Source organism: Meleagris gallopavo, chromosome 5 (assembly GCF_905368555.1).
Source record: "Meleagris gallopavo chromosome 5, MGAL_WU_HG_1.1, whole genome shotgun sequence".
NCBI classification, from domain to species: domain Eukaryota; kingdom Metazoa; phylum Chordata; class Aves; order Galliformes; family Phasianidae; genus Meleagris; species Meleagris gallopavo.
This window is the reverse complement of record NC_139408.1, coordinates 54531567-54551990: the sequence shown is the minus strand read 5'-3', so window position 1 is coordinate 54551990 and position 20424 is coordinate 54531567. Positions and strand designations below refer to the sequence as shown.

General features: G+C 43.8%; 1 protein-coding gene across 4 annotated transcripts in view; it reads right to left on the bottom strand.

Annotated features, from left to right (window-relative positions):
- Positions 1-6625: 6625 nt before the first annotated feature.
- Positions 6626-20424, bottom strand: part of RTN1 (reticulon 1) — a 114055-nt gene continuing 100256 nt past the window's right edge. For all 4 annotated transcript variants that reach the window (XM_085225829.1, XM_085225827.1, XM_085225828.1 and 1 more), the window contains 6 exons: positions 10762-10969; positions 9745-9883; positions 8789-8858; positions 8359-8405; positions 8217-8275; positions 6626-7426 (listed from right to left, as the gene is read on the bottom strand). In XM_085225829.1, coding sequence (XP_085081955.1) covers positions 7384-7426; positions 8217-8275; positions 8359-8405; positions 8789-8858; positions 9745-9883; positions 10762-10969 — 566 coding nt within the window. In that variant the 3' untranslated portion in view covers positions 6626-7383. The remainder of the gene's footprint in view (positions 7427-8216; positions 8276-8358; positions 8406-8788; positions 8859-9744; positions 9884-10761; positions 10970-20424) is intronic.

The following is a 20424-nucleotide window of genomic DNA, read 5'->3' as shown; positions in this document are numbered from 1 at the left end:
GCCACTCTGTCACCTCAGCTCCAAGGAGAGCACACTGTGTCTGCCTCCAGAGAGACCAAAGTATTGCTATATACCTACAAGTATCTAGGACCACATATGAAACGGGATTCTTGCAAGCACAGCGCATGAAGTACTCTCAGACACTAACATTTAAACATGATAATTTCTGGCCTTGGAGGCTATGCTGGTACCCCAACCTTTCAAAAGTTGCAAGGTTTTGAAATAATAAAGTGTAGATTCTTTTTTTGCTGCTCTGAACCTGCAGGTTACAGCTGAGTTACATGTTGAAGCTTTCCCATGCAGCTGTGGCAGCTAACATCTATCTTTTAAACGCAATCACTTGTGTTGGCCTAACCACCTTAAAAATGGGGGCTCTAAGAACAAATATCTTCCACTCAAAATTTAAGATAAAGTTATGAGTGAATGTGGGAATATCAGGTAAAACTACTGATTTGTCCCTGGAGGTATACAGATATGGCACTGGGGGGACTTTGCTCAGTGGGCAAAATTGGTGGTAGGTGGACATTTGGACAAGATGATCTTAGAGATCTTCTACAACATTAATGATTCTGTGATTCCATTCTATGATTCTGTGTTTATTTCCACACAAACTGAGCTCAAAGATATAAATAATCAGCAGGACAACATCACTCTTTAGTTATCTACAGAATTCAAATGCACAGTGCTGTGGTTTTCCTCTGGAGATAACCAGCTTGTTAAGAGATGGCCCCTTCTTCCCTGCATATTTATGGCTGCTGTCACCTTGCCAGGCTATTACTGGAGACCTTCTTCATTCATGCTCAGTATTGATTTATGGCTCAGCAAGGGACAATCAGCAAAGGTAGTGGCATCCTTCACCTCTGGGTCAGTAAGAAACTGCTCTGGAAATTGCCAGGTGCTACCCTGTATTAAGTGACTTGCTGTTAACTCTGTATGTCACTGTTGCTACCTTGTAGGCTGTAGCAAACTTCTGGTAATGCTCTTCTGCAGGTTGAATATACTAAGTAGAATCATAGAATCACTGATGCTGGAAAAGACCATGAAGATCATCCAGCCCAACCATCAACACATCCCCACTGTGCCCACTTACCATGTCCCTCAGTACCACACATACCTTCTTCTTGAACACCTCCAGGGACAGTGACTTCATCACCTCCTTGGGCAATACTGTGCCAATACTTCACCTTTCAAAGAAGAAATTTTTCCCAAGTACCTCAGTTATCTCCTAGAATCAGCAGACCCACGTCTTTATTCCACTTCAGGCAGAAAAACAGTATCTGGGTGAGCTTAGTGCTCCTTGGACTAGTAGAACTCCAAGCTATAGACTTGGACTTCTAGAAGACCTATGGTGTCTGGCTTAATAAAAAGCCACCTGTGTTTTATGATTGCTAATTGCAAAATAAGGCCTCATTAGAAAGAAAGGAAAGGCCTTCTTTTTCTGGAAATCCTTTGTAGTCTTAGGGCAGGAATCAGGCTTCACTGAACTTAATGGTTCCAGAGAGAAGGCAGTTTGATACTTGGCCAGCAGTTGAAATTCAGGCACCTCTGGGCCAAGTAAACAAATTGATTTCTATAATGCCAAAGTCCTGGGGGCAAGTTTTCAATTTTTTCAGTGAATTTAACTCATGAACTGGAAATTATACTTGAGGAAAAGCTAGAAATTAATTTCTTTTCAAGCGATTATGCACTCGTAGGTATTATTTTAGCTGTTCTTTCTGTCTGTTTGGTATTAGTTCAGTCAGACTTTATCTGCAGATGTTGCTTTCAAACTCCTAATAAAGACTGGGGGGGCTAAACGCGCACATAAAAAGCACAAGCGTGAGCAAAGGAGAGGTCATAAACTAGGGTGGTTTTACAACTGCAGCGGGGCATTTAAACTACAAGGTACTTTGATTTCTAGCCCTAGACTTCTAGGAACTTATCGCTGCCTTGTGTTGGAAATAAATTCAGCTCTTGTGTTGATCACTGAATGGGGAAAGTCAGACCCCTGACCAGCCCTTTGGTAAGAGTTGTCAGACAAAGCAGCACCAGCTTGCAAAAGCTACCAGGTCTGAATAAGCAGAATAAGAATAGTGTTGGAGAATCATTATTTTCCTACATCAGCATTAAGCATCTTAATTAAGCACTAGCCTAAACATATTTCAGCCTTCCCAGTGTCCAGCCCCAGTGACCATACAAAGAGCGAGGATATCCCCCTTCCCAGCCTTCATTTAACAAAAACAAATTCCTCCAGCCTCCTTTCCTGCGATGGGCCCTAATTCCTTTGGATACCCACTAGCACTTCTCTGCCCCACTACAGCCATCCTCTGTTTGGCCCTTTATTAGGACATTTAGGTTTTTCTCATCAGTTTCCAACCACTGACCTTCTAGCCTACAAGAGAATTGTCTATTCTCAACCAACGGCATGTTCTTGCACTTCTGATGCAAAATATCATCCATTTTTTATTGGGCTTCAAGACTACTGAGTTCTTTCCACATGGAATCCCATTTGTCCCCTCTGATACTTCATTACTTTTAATCTTTACCAATACTCATTAGCATCCTTTGCATCTAGGGTATTTTATTTATTTTTCAGTCATTTCACTCAAAATATTGCTCATATTTGGGAAACTTCACTGCTGATCTCTAGCAGTATAAGTTGCCATCTGCTCCAGAAAAACTCCTTAAAATCTTCTATTAATCACCATTTAATGTGGTTTGCTTGTAATTTCTTGCATGGCACCGTATCAGAGACTCCAGGTACATGACTGTAGTACTTTGTTTATTTCTGTACAATTAACAAACGTACAGTTTGTTAGAAGAGTGGTGCGGTTAGGATGGTGGTTAACAGTTAGAAGGATAATCACGGTGGAAAGAGACAATCAAAAATGAAATGCTCACCTGTGTCCTAAGCTCACAGTAGAAAACTCCAAAAGGAGAGATCTCCAACCAGAGATCCTTCCCCAGGGGCAGTCAACCCTTAAATGGGGTCTAAGAGAGGTGCAGCCAGGCTCCACTCCTTCTGGTCGCACAGCTGAATTGCCTTCACTTGTGCTCTCAGGGCTGACCCAGTCCTTTCCCCAGGTGCTCAATCAGTGGTTCAGGCTGTGACTCAACAGTTCCCATACAATTTCTTTCGCAAAACGTGGGTTACAACAGCTCAGCTCAACCTGCACAACAGAGTCCACAGCATTTCACTGTAGAGAAAGGAAGATTTACTCAAGTCTCTTGTGACTGGAGAGCTGTGGGAGTACCTCTGGCTAAATGGCAGTAGACACAATATTTTCTTTTAATTTGCATTATTGATACAGTATGTGAGTCACAGACTTGTGATTGCTGTTCCAAAGTGGGCGAAGTAAAACACTTGAGACTACGGGAGAATCTTGGTTAAATCCTGATGTCAGAATTTAAATTTGAACATATTTCTGAAAGCGTTCAGAAGTGACACTACAACCATCAGGATTTTGTACTCCTTATGTTTTTTAAGCTGGAATGAAAACCTAAAGTGCAATTTTTGGTAGTTTTGATTTCCTCAGTTCATCACAGATCTGTATTTCAACTGGAAAAGCTAATAAAGCTGTGGATGTTCCTTCCCCAACAAGCATCAGTGGAATTAGGAGGAATGAAAGTGGGCCTCATGTCTAATTTGGCAAGCGAAGAGTATTTTGTATGAAGACATCTGCTGTTCAAGTCATCCCACTGCCTGGATGTTTCTCTTCATTTTCCTTTTCCACTTCCTTTTCCTATTTCTTTCCCTTCCCTTTTCCCCTCCCTTCCCCTTCCCCTTTATCAGTAAAAATCACATCTATTAAACATAAACATTTTCGGATTGTTATGGGCTACTTTACATCACTTTGGCTAAATTACAGGGCTGTAAAAAGAATAAAAACATAACTAATCTTTTCTTTACAGCTGCCTCATAAAGGAAAATATGTGCAAAATGGCCTTGCAGTGAACAACGATTAGCTTCACTGGTCTGAATTATTTCACAGCTTAAACAAAGAGAGCCACGAGGCTGCATAAATTGCAGCCTTGAGGGTGAATCACTTTGGTATTCAGTGAACACAAGAAATGAGTCTGAGCTGCTCGTTCAACTGCAGACAGGAGGGTAAAGCAATAAAAGTATGTTAGGCACACTTCATCTTTTGGCTCTTGTGGACAGACTCCTCCTGCAGTTCTTTTCTGTCCTCTTATTTTCATGGTCTCTTCTGCATCCCCAAGCGTGTGGGCTGAGGCAGAGCAGATATGAAAGGGATAATGAGGTGATGGGAACTCAGAAATGAGCAGATCTCAATCAGTAGGGGCTTGCCCGAGTGTTGTAAGGTCTGCCTGCCCACAAAGCCTCCGTATCTTTCCCCTGTCCTGGTGCAGGGCAGGGTTTTGCCCCTCTCTCCTGTAAAGGTGCTGAGCAGCAAGAAAGCCCAGCAGAAAGAGGCTGCTCCCCTATTTTGTGAGGCATTGCAGCTATTGACTCTTATCAGCAAACATCTCTCCCTCACCCAAATGCCATATGTCCCACAGTAGCAGCCGGTCTCACCAGCTTCCTCCATGCCAGCAGCCTCGCTCCAATCATTCCCTTCTTCCCAGGAAGCTCATATGCACAATTATTGATGAAGCAGCCTTTAATTCTCTGCCTGAGAAAAGACAATATTAAGATCTGGGAAGAGAAACAGAGCACTTGCTGTTTGCAAAGCTGCACTGGGTAAACACAGGAGCTTGCCACGCATTTCCCTGTGCCCATATGGAGAAGGAAAAGCTTACAGGCTAAGAGCCGACCTGCCTGTGACCCAGCAGGATGGGGATGGGAGCCAGCCGCCATCTGAACGTGTGCAGGGAGATGGCAAAGGCTGTGGGGAAAAAGACAGCCTCTCTTTATCTGGATTAGCTGCTCACAGAATATTGTATCTTTCTTCTCTCCTCCAAATTGCAGGGCTTTCCTGACACTAATGTGTTTAGGATCTTACTCCGACTAGATTAATATTAAAGAGCAGAGGAAGCGTAAAAGAGATCAGCAGCAGCTCAGAGGTAAATACATAGGCTAGAGGAAGAGTAAAATACTGCTGTACACTGAGAGGCAGGGGTGGTGCTGCATGGAGCCAGGAGTTGGACCTGATCATCCCTATGGTCCCCTTCTAACTTGGGATATTCCATGATTCTAAAGGCAAGAGCATTCCCGTTCTGCGTGAAACCACCAATGGAGAATTCATTTCAAGGCACCCAGCCAGGTATTCAGGTGACGTAAAGCATCAGCAGAGCACTTCTTCAGCTATTGAACACCTTCTTCATAGGCAGTAACTTAGGAGAAAAAGTTGATGGAAGATACAGGTGAAATCTTCACGAGCCTTCACTCCCAACGTGCACAGGGCCTCTGCCACAGCAAGCTGTGCAGCAGGACCATGCAGCAGGGGTTTGCTAACAAGGATTATAGAAGCGTCAGGCATGATGGCTTTCTGCATACTTGCATCTTCAAGGCTATGGTGGGAAGTCCTGCTGTGATCCCAGCAAGGTGACAGTGGCTGTGGGCAGCTCCAGCATGGAACACGTGAAATCCAGTGTCCTCTAAATTGTTTCTACCCACAACATGAACCCATCCCATCTTGTTCACATGCAGACTGATACTGACACATATATTGGAAGCTGGGGGGCTTCGAGGAAGCTTGGGTGCTGGTTTGGAAAGGCCCAGTGACGAGGGGAAAGTAAAGAAGTGTGGGTGGGAGACGTGGCTTGCAGGGGTACAGTTGGAGTGATAGGGCCTGGAGAGGGAAGGGACAAAAATGGGGGTGTTGGGCTTTCTTGATTTAGACTCTTAAGAATATTTGGTGTCCGCTAGAAGGTTTTCTTTTTATCTTATTTCCAAATTTAAATCCCGCTTAGAGTTCAATACTAAAGAAGTTAGCCTTGTGTGTGACTACGCATTTGGTGCTTGGAGAGAACATGGTGATTGGACCAGTGGGATGGGACAGTAAATGAGGTCAATTGTCAATATTACTCTCCTGAGAAATACAGGACTGGCCATTTAATGCACTTGTAGGAAAGCCTAAGAGGCAGCTAAAGCTGGGGTAGGTGTTGAATTTTAACTCCTGGCTGCAAACTACACACGCTGAAACAAACATATTCCATTTGATCAAAAGCAACACATGTCACACTGAGGTTTTTGCTTTTGTCCTTGAGAAAAGATGTTTGTGCCTCTATGCAGGTGACAATTCAAAATGCTCCAGTACTTTTAAAAGAGAGCAAAGAAGAAAATTTAAATATAAACCTTAAATGAAAATAATGGCAGCTGAGACCCCTCCCAAGAAATAACTGGCCCAGTTTTCTGCCATCTCCTCCCATACATTTGTGTTATAGTTTGTACGCAGCCAACCACCACTGCGGCCTGACCTAGGACAAATGTCACTGTGTCTGTGTGTAAGAGGTGAAGATGAACTTAGTGAACAAATCAAAGGAGAGATTTCAATTCAGGAAGTTCAGATAAGCGTTTAAGGACCTAGAGAAACTGCTGGACAGGCTACATACTGCAGGTGGTTGTATGGGACGCATCATTTTGTGAAGTAAAGCACGTGTGGATCACAAGGGAAGGGAGAGGGAATGTATCTGTCCAGACTGCAGATGTCACAGTAATTCCAATGGCAACGAGAGGGAGGAGTTTTTACATTTAGTAACATTTATTTCTGCATTCGGTATCAAGTACATAAGTGCAAATATTCAGAGTCCATAATTAAGTCCATTAGGAACTACAGAGAATGTAATACAAATTGTAATAAATTTAACAAGCTGGAACTTTCCAGTTGCCATACATGTAAATCAGCCTGTCAATCCCTTACGACAAAAGTACTGGGTTTTGTTTTTGTATTTTTGGAGTTATACAAAACTGATTACCATAAGTACCGATTACTGTTTATTTTATTTGTGCTGGAAAACACTAAAACATCAGTCTACTATCTATATAGTTAATAAAGATGAATCCAACCAGCAACCCAGTGACGTAGAAGCAATTTTAACTATTGCATCAGTGCGCTAAGCAGGAAAGCCCCTAGCCACATGTAACATTGAAAGTTATAGAAGCAATGCCAATAGAAGAAGGAAAAACACTAAAAAAATAAAATAAAAAAGGTCAATATTATTTAGGCGCTCACCATCATGCACTTTATAAGCAACACAAAAAACCACATCTAGTACACTTTTCTCTTTGCTATACTTTAGTGCTTGACACAAGTGATTGCAAATATTCTAAGTGCAGAAGCAGCAGGGGAAAAGCACTGCTTCCGAGTTTCACGTTTCTAATATCATGGTGTTGAGAAATAAAAGAACGATAATTTTGCAGTAAAGTGTAAGAACAGAGCTGTTTCACTCCAGATTCCCCAGTTATTCATTACTGTAGTCGATGGATTCTTGATGTCTGCTTTACTCTGCCTTTCTCTTAGCACCTGGGATTTTAGCCTGAATCCTAGAAATAAAGAAAAAGAATTGCATGTTCAGGCAGTAACTCCTTTCCAGCAGATCCTCAGCTGGTGTCCTAGCCAGGGGCAGTTGTGATCAGTGTGTTGTGGCGATGGGTGGACTACAGTCTAACAAGAAATAGAGGTGATTCCTGCCCATGCGCTCCTACAGGCCCCACACTGTAAATGTCCTGGTTGTCAATGATTATGTAACCACAGGACATGCTCAGTGATATTCTCCTGCCCTTTGTTATCCTACCGTGGGCTACAGTGTACTGGAAGCCAGGAATGAAGCTTAAACAGAAAAAAAAAAAGTATAGCCTTTTAGTGTTGCCCAAAGCTATGCGTTTTCAAAATCGCAGAACTACTGGCTGGAAATGTCTCCTGGAAGCCTTCAGTCAGCCTCCTCCTAACTGCAGCAGGACTATTGCCAACGCCAGGTCAGGCTGACCATAGTTCTGTCCTGCTGCACCTTGGAAACCTCTAAGGAAGGAGGTGCTGGTACCTCCCCGGGCAGCCTGCTCCAGTGCTGTACTAATCTCCTAGAGAAATTTTTTTCCCAATATCCAGCATCAACATCTTAAGGTAGATTTGTGTGTTGCTCCTTGCAACAAGGAGAGGAGGACACGGGATCACAGCTCTGCCTCAGCCTATGCTCATCTAGGAAGGACTGCAAGCTCCTTCATGTTACCATCTGGGCATCACTGATAGGGCACGTTGTCCCCAGGAACACCCAGCTCTCAGCCACCCCAGAATACCACAGCCTCACAGCAAGGTCAAGTGTGCTACTGAACTCACTTTGCCACAACAGTGTTTATGTGGGTCCGCACAAGCCCCAAGTATTGATCAATCTGTGCCTGCAAAGACCAAGAGGAGACAAAGTCAGTGAGGCATTAACAAGGCAGAACCAGATTGACATGGCAGAGCTGCACAGACGTACCTGATACTTGTCATATACAACAGGGAGAGTAAACATAGACACCACAGCTGAGGAGAAAAAGAGCACAGTGTTAAATGCCTGCTGATCAGATTCCTCCAGAGAAGAGACCTACTTCAAACAGCGACAAACATGTATCGTGCCACTTGGTCAGCTGATCCACCAGGGATCTTTGTATTAAAAATTAACTTTGCTCAAATCTCCCAAATATGGGTTTTCCGTAGCAGCTGCAAAACTGTAAAACACACATTGATTCTAGCAGTATGGATAATGGAACAGGAATAATGAACAAGGCAAAATAAAAATTGGTGGTTTAACTATGAAGAAGGCACAGTGAGGAGAAGGCACAATGAAGAGAGGCTATTTTGCCTAAGTAGAAATCACCAGGGAATCGAAATTAAAAATAGATTTTAAAAGAAATGATGATTTTTACCCATTATCAGAAGAGTCAGGCCATTGAAGAGGGCTCCCACATAAGTCAGCAGCCACATTAGTACTGCAAACTAAATGAAAAACAGATCATTACATCATTCTCCAGTGTCAGCTAAGAAGAAATGAGTTCACTTAAGTAGCTAATATAATGGCACATTAGCCTTTTTTAATGTGTAAAGGGACCTGTTAAGTAAGGCAGATCAGAAACTAGGTATTTTTTCTGGGTGTATAAACCCATTTTCCTTTCTGCAGTTTTACCACTTCTCACACTCCTACCTGAACTTTCATGCATATTTTGGGCTTAACTGCATTCATTTAGGACCCCACATTGAGCATGGCAGAGGTAGATTTCTGCATCCAGTTTTGATGAAGGCAGGGGTCATTCAAACCCCTGCCTGTGGCTAACAGCAAAGTGATAATTCCAATGACTGAAAACTATTGAGAGCTTGGAGAAGGTTAAGTTCTTCTAAAAACCTGTAGTAATTTAGAAGTATAACCCATGTCTGCTCTCTTAATGATCTTCCCTTTGCTCTAGAGAACATCAACTTGGGTGAAGGTTGAAAATAAGTATCTGTCTCAGCAGGAAAAGAAAGAGGACAATCCCCCACAGAAGGAAAGTCCACAGTAAGGAAAACCTGATCACCAGAAAGATTAAAGGAAAGGACACCATTTTGTGACAAGGTCACAGAGAGCACAAGAGATGCTTCCAGACCTGCAGGAGCTAAGCTGGTCCTCATCTTTTGTAACTCCTGTATTACAGATAAACAGCTTCAAGTGCAGAGTCCCTAACTAAGCTACTGGAAGGAAGCAGATTGGAAATCAAATAGCAGAGCATCTTTGATATCTGGAGCTGCACAAAACTCAGTTTTATAAGGACAGTGTCAACATGGGAAACAGCACTTTGAAATGTAAATTGGTCCTCTAGAGAGGGGTTAAAAATATTTGAAGCAATCCTACTTTTAAAGAATCCACAAGGTCCTGAACGAGAAAGAGTCTCCTCAGCTCTTTGACTGTGCTGTTGACGTATAGCTGGAGACAGTCTGTGTATTTCTGAATCTGGTCCTGTGAGAGATTCATTTCCATATCCAAGTAGGCTCTGCCAGAAACACAGGGCAGTTAGAAATCCGGCCAGGTTCACCACCATGCACACTCATGCCTATATTCCCATCACCCCCTCCTCCCCAGCCCTCACTTTTCTGTAGCAGGAGCAATGTAACCCCCTCCTGCAGGCACATAGCCACCAGCACACACTGCCTTCGCCTTGCATTACCTGTCTGCCTGTGCAACTGTGTGCTGCAGTGGGACTGCCTACTACAGCTTTGCCTTGTGCCCACGCAGATCCTGGTCTGGATGGGCTCTCTATGCCTCCTAAAGTAGGGTGCAAATCCTCACTGGCAGGGTTCCTCACAAACTTCTGTGCAACACTACTGTTGCAGAAGGGGGCTCCTCCAGCTAGCAGCCTCTGGAGGAACAAGTGCTGCTGCCTAGCCATGTGTCATCTTTGGGACCATTGCTGCCAAGGCAAACTCATCCCCTTCTTGCTCCTCCAACCCTCTGCCTACCCTACAACTCCCACTAAGCTATGCTCAGATCTTCAGTCCCAAGTAAAAACAAGGGAGCAGCAACCCAACTAACATCTTTCAGGGTGTGTTGGGAAGCCACATCAGTTCCCTAAACTGGTTCATGGGCTCATTGGCACAGCAGAGGATGAAGCTTCCCTGATCAGCTGGAACAAACATCCCAGGAAAAAATGTCCACGTTTCAGAGGACAAGTGCATTGACAGACTTTTATCCCCCCTCCTCCCAACCCCCCTTTAGAATCTAAGCCAATATGACTCTCAAGACTCTGGACAATGGAAACCCCTGTTGTGAGCAAGAATTTTATAGAGCAGCAGCTGAAGAAATGTGACTTGGCACTAGGAATGGATCTTCCACAAGACACCCGATCCCCAGCCATGACCACAAAGCACTCACTTGAAGGGATGGCCCTCGTCAGTCTTCTGCACGGCCTGTAGGACTGATTTGTAGATTCTGAAGCTAATGGTGGCCGAGAGGCCGGCGAGGGCCAGGTAGGCCACAACACTGACGACGCTGAACTGGGTCAGGGAGAAGAGCAGCAACAGGAGGCTGCCAAACACGATCCCTGTCTGCTTGATGTCGCGCCAGTACAACAGGTTGATAGCTGGGGAGAGAAGAACAGCGTGTTAATGGCAGGAGCTAAGAGGGCCTCAAGACCACTGCCATGCTTGGGGTTTTCACTGGAGGATGAAGGGAGAAGAGGTGCCCCTCTTCACACCAACATCATCGGGAAGTTCGTTGGTTGAAAGCAGCTCAGTGACTTCAGAGGTGGTGCTACTGATCGCCTAGCTGGAATCCTTGCACTTTATGCGGCTGGATGTCTGTCCTCAGCCACAACTTTGCAGAGAAAAGTTAAGGACAAAAGCTAATAGAAGTTCCTATTTTACACTGAAACTCTAGATTTTTATTTTTTTTTAATCACTAGTCCAACAACTAGTCCAAACTAGTTGTTTTTCCACTTCTGGACCAAAACGCCTTCAAGTTTTGGCTGCTGATAAACAAATGAGAAAGTTTGGGCTTAGCCACAATAAACCAATATCCTATTCAACTATTCAAAGTTTTGACAATGTCATTTTGTTACTTCTGAAGTAACAAAACTCCTGGTTTTGCCACTGCTTAATAATTACATGGGTAGGAAACCATTCACTTACATGGGCAGAAAACAAATGGAAGCAGAAAATGCAGAGTAATTCCTCTTGCTACTACAAATCTGATCATCTCAGAACTATTTAAAAAAAAAACAAAACTTTCTTCTTTCCTTGCCTAGATACATGGGAGGTATTAGGATAAAACAGTGGGAAAAAAACATCTGCCAACAATATATTTTTACATTTATAAAGGAGGCTTTTTTGCATGGTGCTTTTCACTCAGTTTACATCATTTATCCTAGGTACTCCAGCAGGCAATCTTACCAACAGAAATAGACAATATAGGATCAAAATTTTAAGAAATGATCACTGAATTCAGTCCACAACAGTGAATTTAATTTATTTACACTGAGAATCCTTTCTAAGAGGACTCTTCTAGCCAAAGAACAGGCCCATGACAATCTAAACAAAGCAGCTCCAATTTCACACACTGTCCTCATGAACAGCTTGAGCACAACACAAGCCAAGCATATTTCTTAGATGCCATTTGTCAAATAACCTGAACAAAGAGTAAATTCTGGGAAAATCCAATCTGTCAAAAGAAAATTCACAAATGCAAAAAGAAACCATATTAATCCAACATTGTAGTTCTTATCATCTAATCTCAAAACACTGTGAGTCACCACTGCATGTTTCCCTTGAGTCAATGAGCCATTACTCATTACTATTACACACATTAGCGTTGCTTTTCAAAGTAATGGGCTTGAGTGCAAAACTGCTGTTGGATTACTGAATGCAACATTCCCATCCTACTATAATATCTGTCAATATACACAACATAATGACTCTTACATATTTCTAAGTGCCAGCCCTGAGCACCAGATCTATGATTGGGAGCATGTGTGATGAGATCCAAAGACTGCATCAAGGGACCAGGGAACTCAGTGGCACGTGCTGAGTGTGAGCATGTAAACTGGGGACCTGGCAGAGGCTCTCCAGTTGTATGGCCACATCTCCTTCCTGCAGGAACACCATGGACTGGTGGATACTCTGAAGATGCACTTACAGCACAGGGCTTGCACTCCCATCAGGGAGGTTGGCAGCAGACACAGCTGTGTCCGTGCAGCTGGAACTCCACAAGGCTGCTTGCAGTGTCTCAGGGTTGGAATGTGCATCTTGCAATGCATCCTTACAAAATGGCATCCAGAAGATAAGTTTAACAGTGTTTACTTCTTTTCATTCTGTTTTTTCAGTGAAGGCAGTGCAAAATCCTGCAGCACAGCACAGCAACTGGTGTGCTTTCACCAGTGAGCATTTGGACAGGCAGCTTCATTCACAGCTCTGTCCTTTTTCTGCTTAAAAATTTCTCTGTCAGAGGACACTTTTGGAAATTTATGTAAATCTCACTTTTTGAGATACTTAAATTCTGTGTTACAAAATATCTTGATATTAAATGGATAGGTAAACTGGCCAAGGGTGCTGTATGTGGATTATCACCTGCAGATGAAACAAAAAGGCCAAGTACCAGTGAAAAATGTTACCTAGCAAGTAGGCAGTAGATAGGCAAACAGAGCTGAGCAAAAACCACAGCTGCCCATTTCTGTGGAGCTCCCTGGATTAATATCGATCGCTGATAAGACTCAAAAGCAGCAGTTCTTTCTTTCTATGATATTCTGCCTCAATTCCTGCAAGACTGAAGGTGGCTGCATAGATGTTGATTTGCCAAACTGCATTTTCTGATTCCTCTCAACAAGGAAGATGCTGAATGGCTGAAGAGAGATTTGTTTTTGTGTGCGTATCTTGCGAGCTGCCCCTTACTGAGATAGCTATGAGGTTTACTAAGGTGTATCAGGTAAGGAAAGCCTTGGCACAGCCATGGGATGGAGAGAGGCCAAATGACACAGTTTTGGGGCTGTGTGCATATGTGAGAAAGGAGATGAGAGGCAGCTGGCCTCTTTCACCAGCTAAATGAGACCTGAGAGGGAGGGATCCTGTGTCTTTTAGACTTGACACAAATTCTCCCATGTGCGTGGAAAAAATACATGCCAGCTGAAAGGTGGAAAATCTCAGCAAGGAGGAGGCAGGTGGAGGTCCTTGCATGGTGCCCAGGTCCAGCAGCCATCACTCCTGCCTCCAGGCAAGCAGGCAGTGGTGTAGGGAGGTGAACCTCATGGCTCACTCCAGCACCTGCTGGCCCCATGACTTTACTGCCCTGCCTGTCGATCCTTGCACACGCCAGGCTCACACAAGCATCCCCAGTGCGCAGGAACACAGCGAGCACAAGCTGAGCTAAAGCTGTACACCTGACATCACCATTAGATGGTTTGGTCAATTCTTAGTGAAAAATCACACCATAGGATCCCGGTGCAGGCAAGGGTCCTGCAAGACCTGGGCTTGTTGTAGGCTGTGTGGGCACATGTGATACTGCCCAGACCCACGACAATGGCATGATTCTGAGCAATGCATACTGAATATGCATGAAGCAGGAGGCTGGTGCCACGTGAGCCCGTGGCTATGTGATGTGCATGCAGCCGGACAGCAGGTCAATCTGTCTGGCTAAGGAACGTATATTTGTGCGTGCTGAAATGATAACTTCAGAGCACTGACATTTTTCAGCAAGAATTTGCAAACACAGTCCTGGAGAACAGGCGCTGAAATCAGCCTCAGTTTCATTCAAAACTCTTCTGTTTTGAAAACCCCAACTCTAAGTCCTGACCATGCCCATTAACATGCAGCAGCAGTTCAGCTGCAGCTTTTCATGATCTCCCTTCAGCCTCCTGGAAGGAGCAAGCAGAGTCCCTCCCTCAGTCACTTTGTGCCCTTTCCAGTACGACACAGCAGAGCTCTGGCTCAATTGTGAAGTTATAAAAGGGCTCTGGGTTTTGCCAGAACACTCTCAGTCTCCAAAGACTTTGTATTTATTATGGGGGACTCGCCAGCAATCTCTAAGAAAGCAGTGTTGCAGACTGCTGCAGGTCACTGCTACTGTCTTTGAAGAGTTTTTTTTGCAGAAACACATTTGATGAGCTATTTATGTGAAAGAGTTGCCTGTCTGTATTTTTTAACTCACAGCAGAACTTGTAAAATTTTACTCAAGTAGCATGAATTGAAAGAAAAAGCTTTCAGTGGTGCCAAGCAGTTCCTCAGCTACAATTCATAGTATAATCTCATCTTATTAAATGAATGTGAGTTCTTTGTTTGGGGCCATCTGCCAGACTAACGATGTACAAAGGTATATTTTCTGATTTAAGCAATTACCTGTCGATATCAACAGCCAGGAAATACCAACGCTTACAAGGTAAATTAAAAGTAACCTCCCAGATATGAATAACAGCAGCAGCAGCATGCAATGCTTGTGACAGCAAGAAACTGCTCCTAAGCACAGTGCCTGAAAGCTCACTCACCTCACTTTCAGCAGAAAATGTTTCTGCTCCTGGATATGTGGCATCACAAAAGCCAGAAGAAAGACCTGGGGCTGGGAAGGGCAGTACAAGACAGTGTAAAGCTCAAGATGGCTGAGGTGGACCAAGAAATGATGCTCCTGATTCTCTTTTCCTCAAGTCCAGGTGGAAACCATGAGAACTGAGCTCTGGTGGTTTCTGTAGTTGCCAGAAACATTGTGATATGGGGCAGCTGCAGCCCAAAGCTCCTGGGAGAAGATTCCACAGAAAGAATGGGGGATTCTGACCAACCTGTGGCTGAGATGTGTTCTTGCCTTCAGATTTCTGCATGACTTAAAAAATGGGACCTTCCCATTCCATGCCTCAAAGCAAGCATTTTAAGATGAAAATTAATGAAGATCAGCTGTGTACACTGATTAATACACATCTTCCACAGGTTCTCCCTGCCTTTCTCTGAAGATCTCTGTTCTCTCCTGATACTGCACGTTATTCCTCTACTGCAAAAACTGTGTGAAAAATGAGCATCCATCAAGCAGAATTTAGTTAGCACAAAAAGTGTGCACAAAAACCTTGTGTGCAGCCTTCAGATGAGAGCCATGGACCTTGAGGATCAAATAAAGGTTATATGTTTTCAGCATACTAATAAACCCATGGATGTGATCAAGCTGCCCTCCCAACAGTGGAGGTCCCATTGGGCCTTTTTAGGAGGTAAAATCAATGGATTGTACAGCTTCACTCCCTGTGCAATATTATTATTAATGAGAACTGAGAAAAAGTCTTTTATTCTGTATACAGTGCAATACAATAGAGACTTCATAATACATTTCCCAGGCCTACTGGCAGTGAAAGGCTTAGGAAATCCAATTTAAGAAGGGAAGTCTTGTTTATAGCATTGCTGCAACAATATCTGTCAACAAGTATGACTACTAGAGATGAGTCCTCAAAAAGAAGTAAATACTGCTTTTGCTCAAAGAAATGCCACTTCTCAGTTTTAACCACAGGGTGTGGGGACATGATTTCCCTCCTCTCTCTAGGGGAGGATCCATAGCCTTTGCTCCCCTTCCCACAACAGATCTGATTAAAACAGAATACAGATGGATACAACATTTAATGAGCAGTCTGGTGTCTTCAGAAGACTGCTGTGATCAACAGCAGAGCCAAGGCAGAGCATTTGTGTTGTTTTACGAGGCATTTCTCCTCCTTCTTCATCTCCAGTCTTGAGGAATCTCTCCACACTTACCCTCTTCTACACACCTAGTCCATGACATTCCTGTCCTCAGTCTAACTTCTTTATCATCTCTCAGCTCCAATGCTCAATCTGAACCCTGTTGAGAAGAAACCTGGAGCAGGAACAGGACCAAAGAAAAAGATATGGAATGCTCTCCAGCCCACCTCCTCCTCCATCTGCAAACTCAGGATTGCCTTATGTGAGCTCAAAAAGGCCTTATGTAAGACACCAGTCTGGGTCTGGGTAGACAGAAGCACAACAAGGTTGACAATAAAGAAATCAGCCCTTCAGCCTCCTGTGGTTGTTACTGTTTTTGTAGTTATATTTTTACATGAGAGAGCTGAGACCAATATTTGATCTAGAGGTAGAAAGAAGCATCCTTCCACACATCCCCTGCCCATCAGACCACATCACTCTCTGCCTTTATCAGCTTCTATGAAGGTGGTGTTGTTCTAATCTTAAGAGAGCAGAGAACAAAGGGACCAACCAGAGTCTCTGAGTGCAGTTCCTGAAAGCACATGATGCTATGGAAATCTATAGATTGTTCTGAGATGCTCCTGGACCAAATTAACAGATCCAGACCCTTCCTAACTGTATCCAAACATCTGAAAATCTGCAGATTTTCAAAATTAAGTCTCAGATCTATTTTAGTTATGAGAATATGACATGGAGAGATTACCCCTTTGATATCAAAACTGCCCCATCAAACTCACAGTTAATCTTCCCAGAGACCTGATGAAGGTCCTCCAGTGTTGCCTTCAGCTATTGCCACATCATCACCCTCTTGCTGGAGATTAAATTACTCCATAATAAGGGATACCTTAATCTTAACGTGGGGGAATATTTTCTTTGTTCTGGCAATAAATAAATATTGTTTATCTGTTCTAAAAAAAAAAAAAAAAAGAGATTTACATTGAGATATGAAACATGCTCTTTATGCCTCCTGTTTTGATAGAGCTACTGAAATCTCCCTTTTGATACCATCTAGATCACTGCGTTTGCTGAGAAAGCTGGCAACCAAACAGTATGAAGCTCATGCCCAAGACAGCTTGTCCTCTGATTTTAAACTCTTGATCTTGCAGTCCTGTTGCCATCAACAAGGGATGAGCCTGAAGAAGGATTGATTGGATTTATGTAGCGGCAACAAAAAATAAAAGCAAATCTGGAAGTGGCAAAACATTTTGACAAACCTAATTCAAATTTCACAGGAAATCAGCTGCAAAATCAGGATGTCAATTCGCCATCAGTTAGTATAGTTTCTTGAAGATATTAGCTAAAGAGGTTACATTAGATGATGATTTCCAAGATTTTAGCTCTACCAAGGTCCAGTGTAAAATCCAACATCTGGGACAGGTCTGGCGGAGAGCTCATTTGAGCCAGGCAAGGTGATTCCAACTGTTCCACACACATATTTTCAGGAAAGCACTGAATGTACTGATAGGCTGTCATGAGCTTTCATGGTAATAGAGGTAACAGGACAGGCTTCGGAACTGTCAATAAGATTATATGTTAATAGCATGCATCCTTATAACTGTCACTGAACTTCTTTATCCCTCTTAAAGTGGGGAATGTTGGCATGAATGGCTAGTGCAGCTTCTCAGCACCCTTACCAAGCCAGCTGATGTATTAGGCAAGAAGGGAAGCTAGTTCTCTGGAAACAGCTGTCAAGAAACCACTAACTCCAGTTCTAGTGGAATTATGGCAGCTGGACAGATTTGATGAAATCTGCAGTCCTTTTCCACACTGGTTTATAATGAACAGGCATGTCACTTATGGCCAGCTGGGAGCTGCCATGCAGAAGAAACAGTGTGCTACCACCAAGGAGCCCAACAGGCTGAGCTGCCAAGACCTTCCTAACCCAGAGAAACATGTGAGGAGCAGTGTGGGGATGAGTCCCCAGCATGGACACCAGCCACCAGCATGCCCAGCTGGAGGTCTTTCTCCACACACTCACGCATTATGGATGGCTAATCCCAGCCTGCTTCCAATGCACCACCTACCCACGACAATATTTCGCAAGAAGCACGTGCCTGGCAGGGTTGATATGCTCTTTTGCTCTTTTCAAAGGCTGTATCAGGATCTACCATTGACACAAGCATGCTTTACCTGCAGGATGGGTTGGTAAAACTTATTGCAATATTTCTAAATGTGTTTAGCAGCAGTCCTCCAAAGGAAAGTACGCAGATTCAGTGGGGCAAAGCCAAGCTTCACCAAGCATCCCTGCAGCTCCTCCAGACCCCTGTGAAATTTTACACCAATTTAAAGCTCTGTAAGGGCAAACCAATGATATAGCTGCTTGACTCTTTATTAATTAAAACTTAGGTTAACCTCAGCATTTCATTTCCACAATTTCAGTAAAAAGATGCTCAGAATTTATTGAAATCTGTGACTGCATCCATTACATTCACAGTCACATTCCAGAGATTTCAGGAGGAACCATAATTCTATGGAGAATGAACTTGGCAAAATTATACAATCCCAGATCTTCATGAAACTGATGTTCTGGGTTGAGACGGAGGGTACATGAATAATAGATACCAGAAGAATCGTTGAATCAGTCTTTAGTCTTTATTCCTCTGAATTTTAAATTCCTTTTATTTTATCTGGGAGCGATCAAAGAATTTTGCTGGCAGAAATAATGCTCTGTACTTCATGTTTTCTGCAGGATCATTTCTAAAGCAGAGAGCACCAACCAAGAACAAGAAAGATATGCAGATGATGTGGCACTGAGGCAAGTGATTTATTTCAGCTGCGTCAATTTTGTTCCGATCCTTTTTGTTTCAGACCAGCATGGGTCATGTTGTGCCATTTAATTTTCTGCCCCTTGATTTCAAAAAGGAAAGCACAGAAACAGAGAAAGCCTGCAGTTGTTACTCATGATTAATTATTGATTAAACAACAGCAGCGTGCCTTTTGTTGTCACCCCTTTTTCAACTTTATGAACAAATATTCTTTTTTTTTTTTTTCCTGCTAAAAAAGGGTTAAAAATTTGGCTGTCTCTAAATACAGGTGGTTCAACAACCTGACTCAGCACATCAGCGTTTTTAGGAATATCAGCAGAATCCTTCACCTTTTAGGAAATGAAGCAAACAAAAAAACAAAAACCCCAGTCCTACCTCGCAAGGATGCTCACGTTTAAATCTCATATGAAAAGACTCGGGTTTAGGTGAGGCTCTCCCATAAGAGCCGAAGGAATAAAACAATCCTATAGAAAGCCTTGTGTTAAGGAATGAAAAGCCCTAGCTGCTGCAGGCTGGCACTGAACAGGTGCATCTGTTTACTTCCCAGATTCCTGATGAAAAAAACCCTCAAAACCACAGATACAAGGTGCCGAATTAAGACTGCAGAAATGCCCCTGAAAACCAGCGTCTGTATGTCTGTCAGTCTCCTCCTGCCCTCCCCAAAAGCACTTCAGGATGGACTGCTGGCTCCTGTTACATGCAGCTCCCTTTACAGAGCTGTCTGCCAGCATCCCGGTCCCTTTAACAAGATGATGCTCTAATCTCTCTCCCAGGACCCCGCTGTGAGCACCATGTACGCTCTATTCAATGTAAACATGCACCTAAAAATTAAAAACCACATTCAAACTGAATGTGTCCTGCCTGCCCGCAGGACTGCCACATGCTTTTCTCCCGATCTGCCCAGCTCACAGCCTCACAGAGGCTTTGCCTTTAGCAAAACAAAGGCTGGATGCTGGCTGGGAAGGGTGAAACCAACTAAAAATGGCTGCAGAGCCGGCCGAGGCGCCCCAGAAGGTGCCAGCCCCACCCAGCGCAGGCACCAACCCGCTCCATGTCACTGAAAATAAGCCCAAAACGGAGATGCTATTGTTCCCCTACACATACCCCCTCAATATTTTCACCCAAATGGCTCGGCGGATTGCTGGGAAATGCAATAAAGCACGCAAAAACAGCAACTCTACAGCAAAGAACTGTCACCGGAGCTGCGTTTTCTTTGTGCCGACGCTCAGCTCAGCCCTGGCCATGGGTGTGCCCAGGGCAGGATGCACCCAGCACACATCACCGCCACCTCCAGCCCCACTTTCCCTGGTCAGTGCACGGATTCCCCATCGCCCGGCTCTCCTACAGCCCCAAAGGGAAAAAATCATGCTGAGATGAGGGTGATCTGCTAAGGGATCCTTGGGAATGGGCTGGAGGTGGGATGAAGGTGCTGCATCCCGGGTGCTCACAGGGCGAGGCAACTGGAGATGGGAGAAATGCATTCAAACAGCACAATGAAAGGTCCTTCCTCCCTTTCTTAACATAACCCCCAAATAAAAGCTTTGCACGAAGGGAAATAAAAAAGCATGCAAAGGCCCGCAGGTGAACAATACGAAAATGGA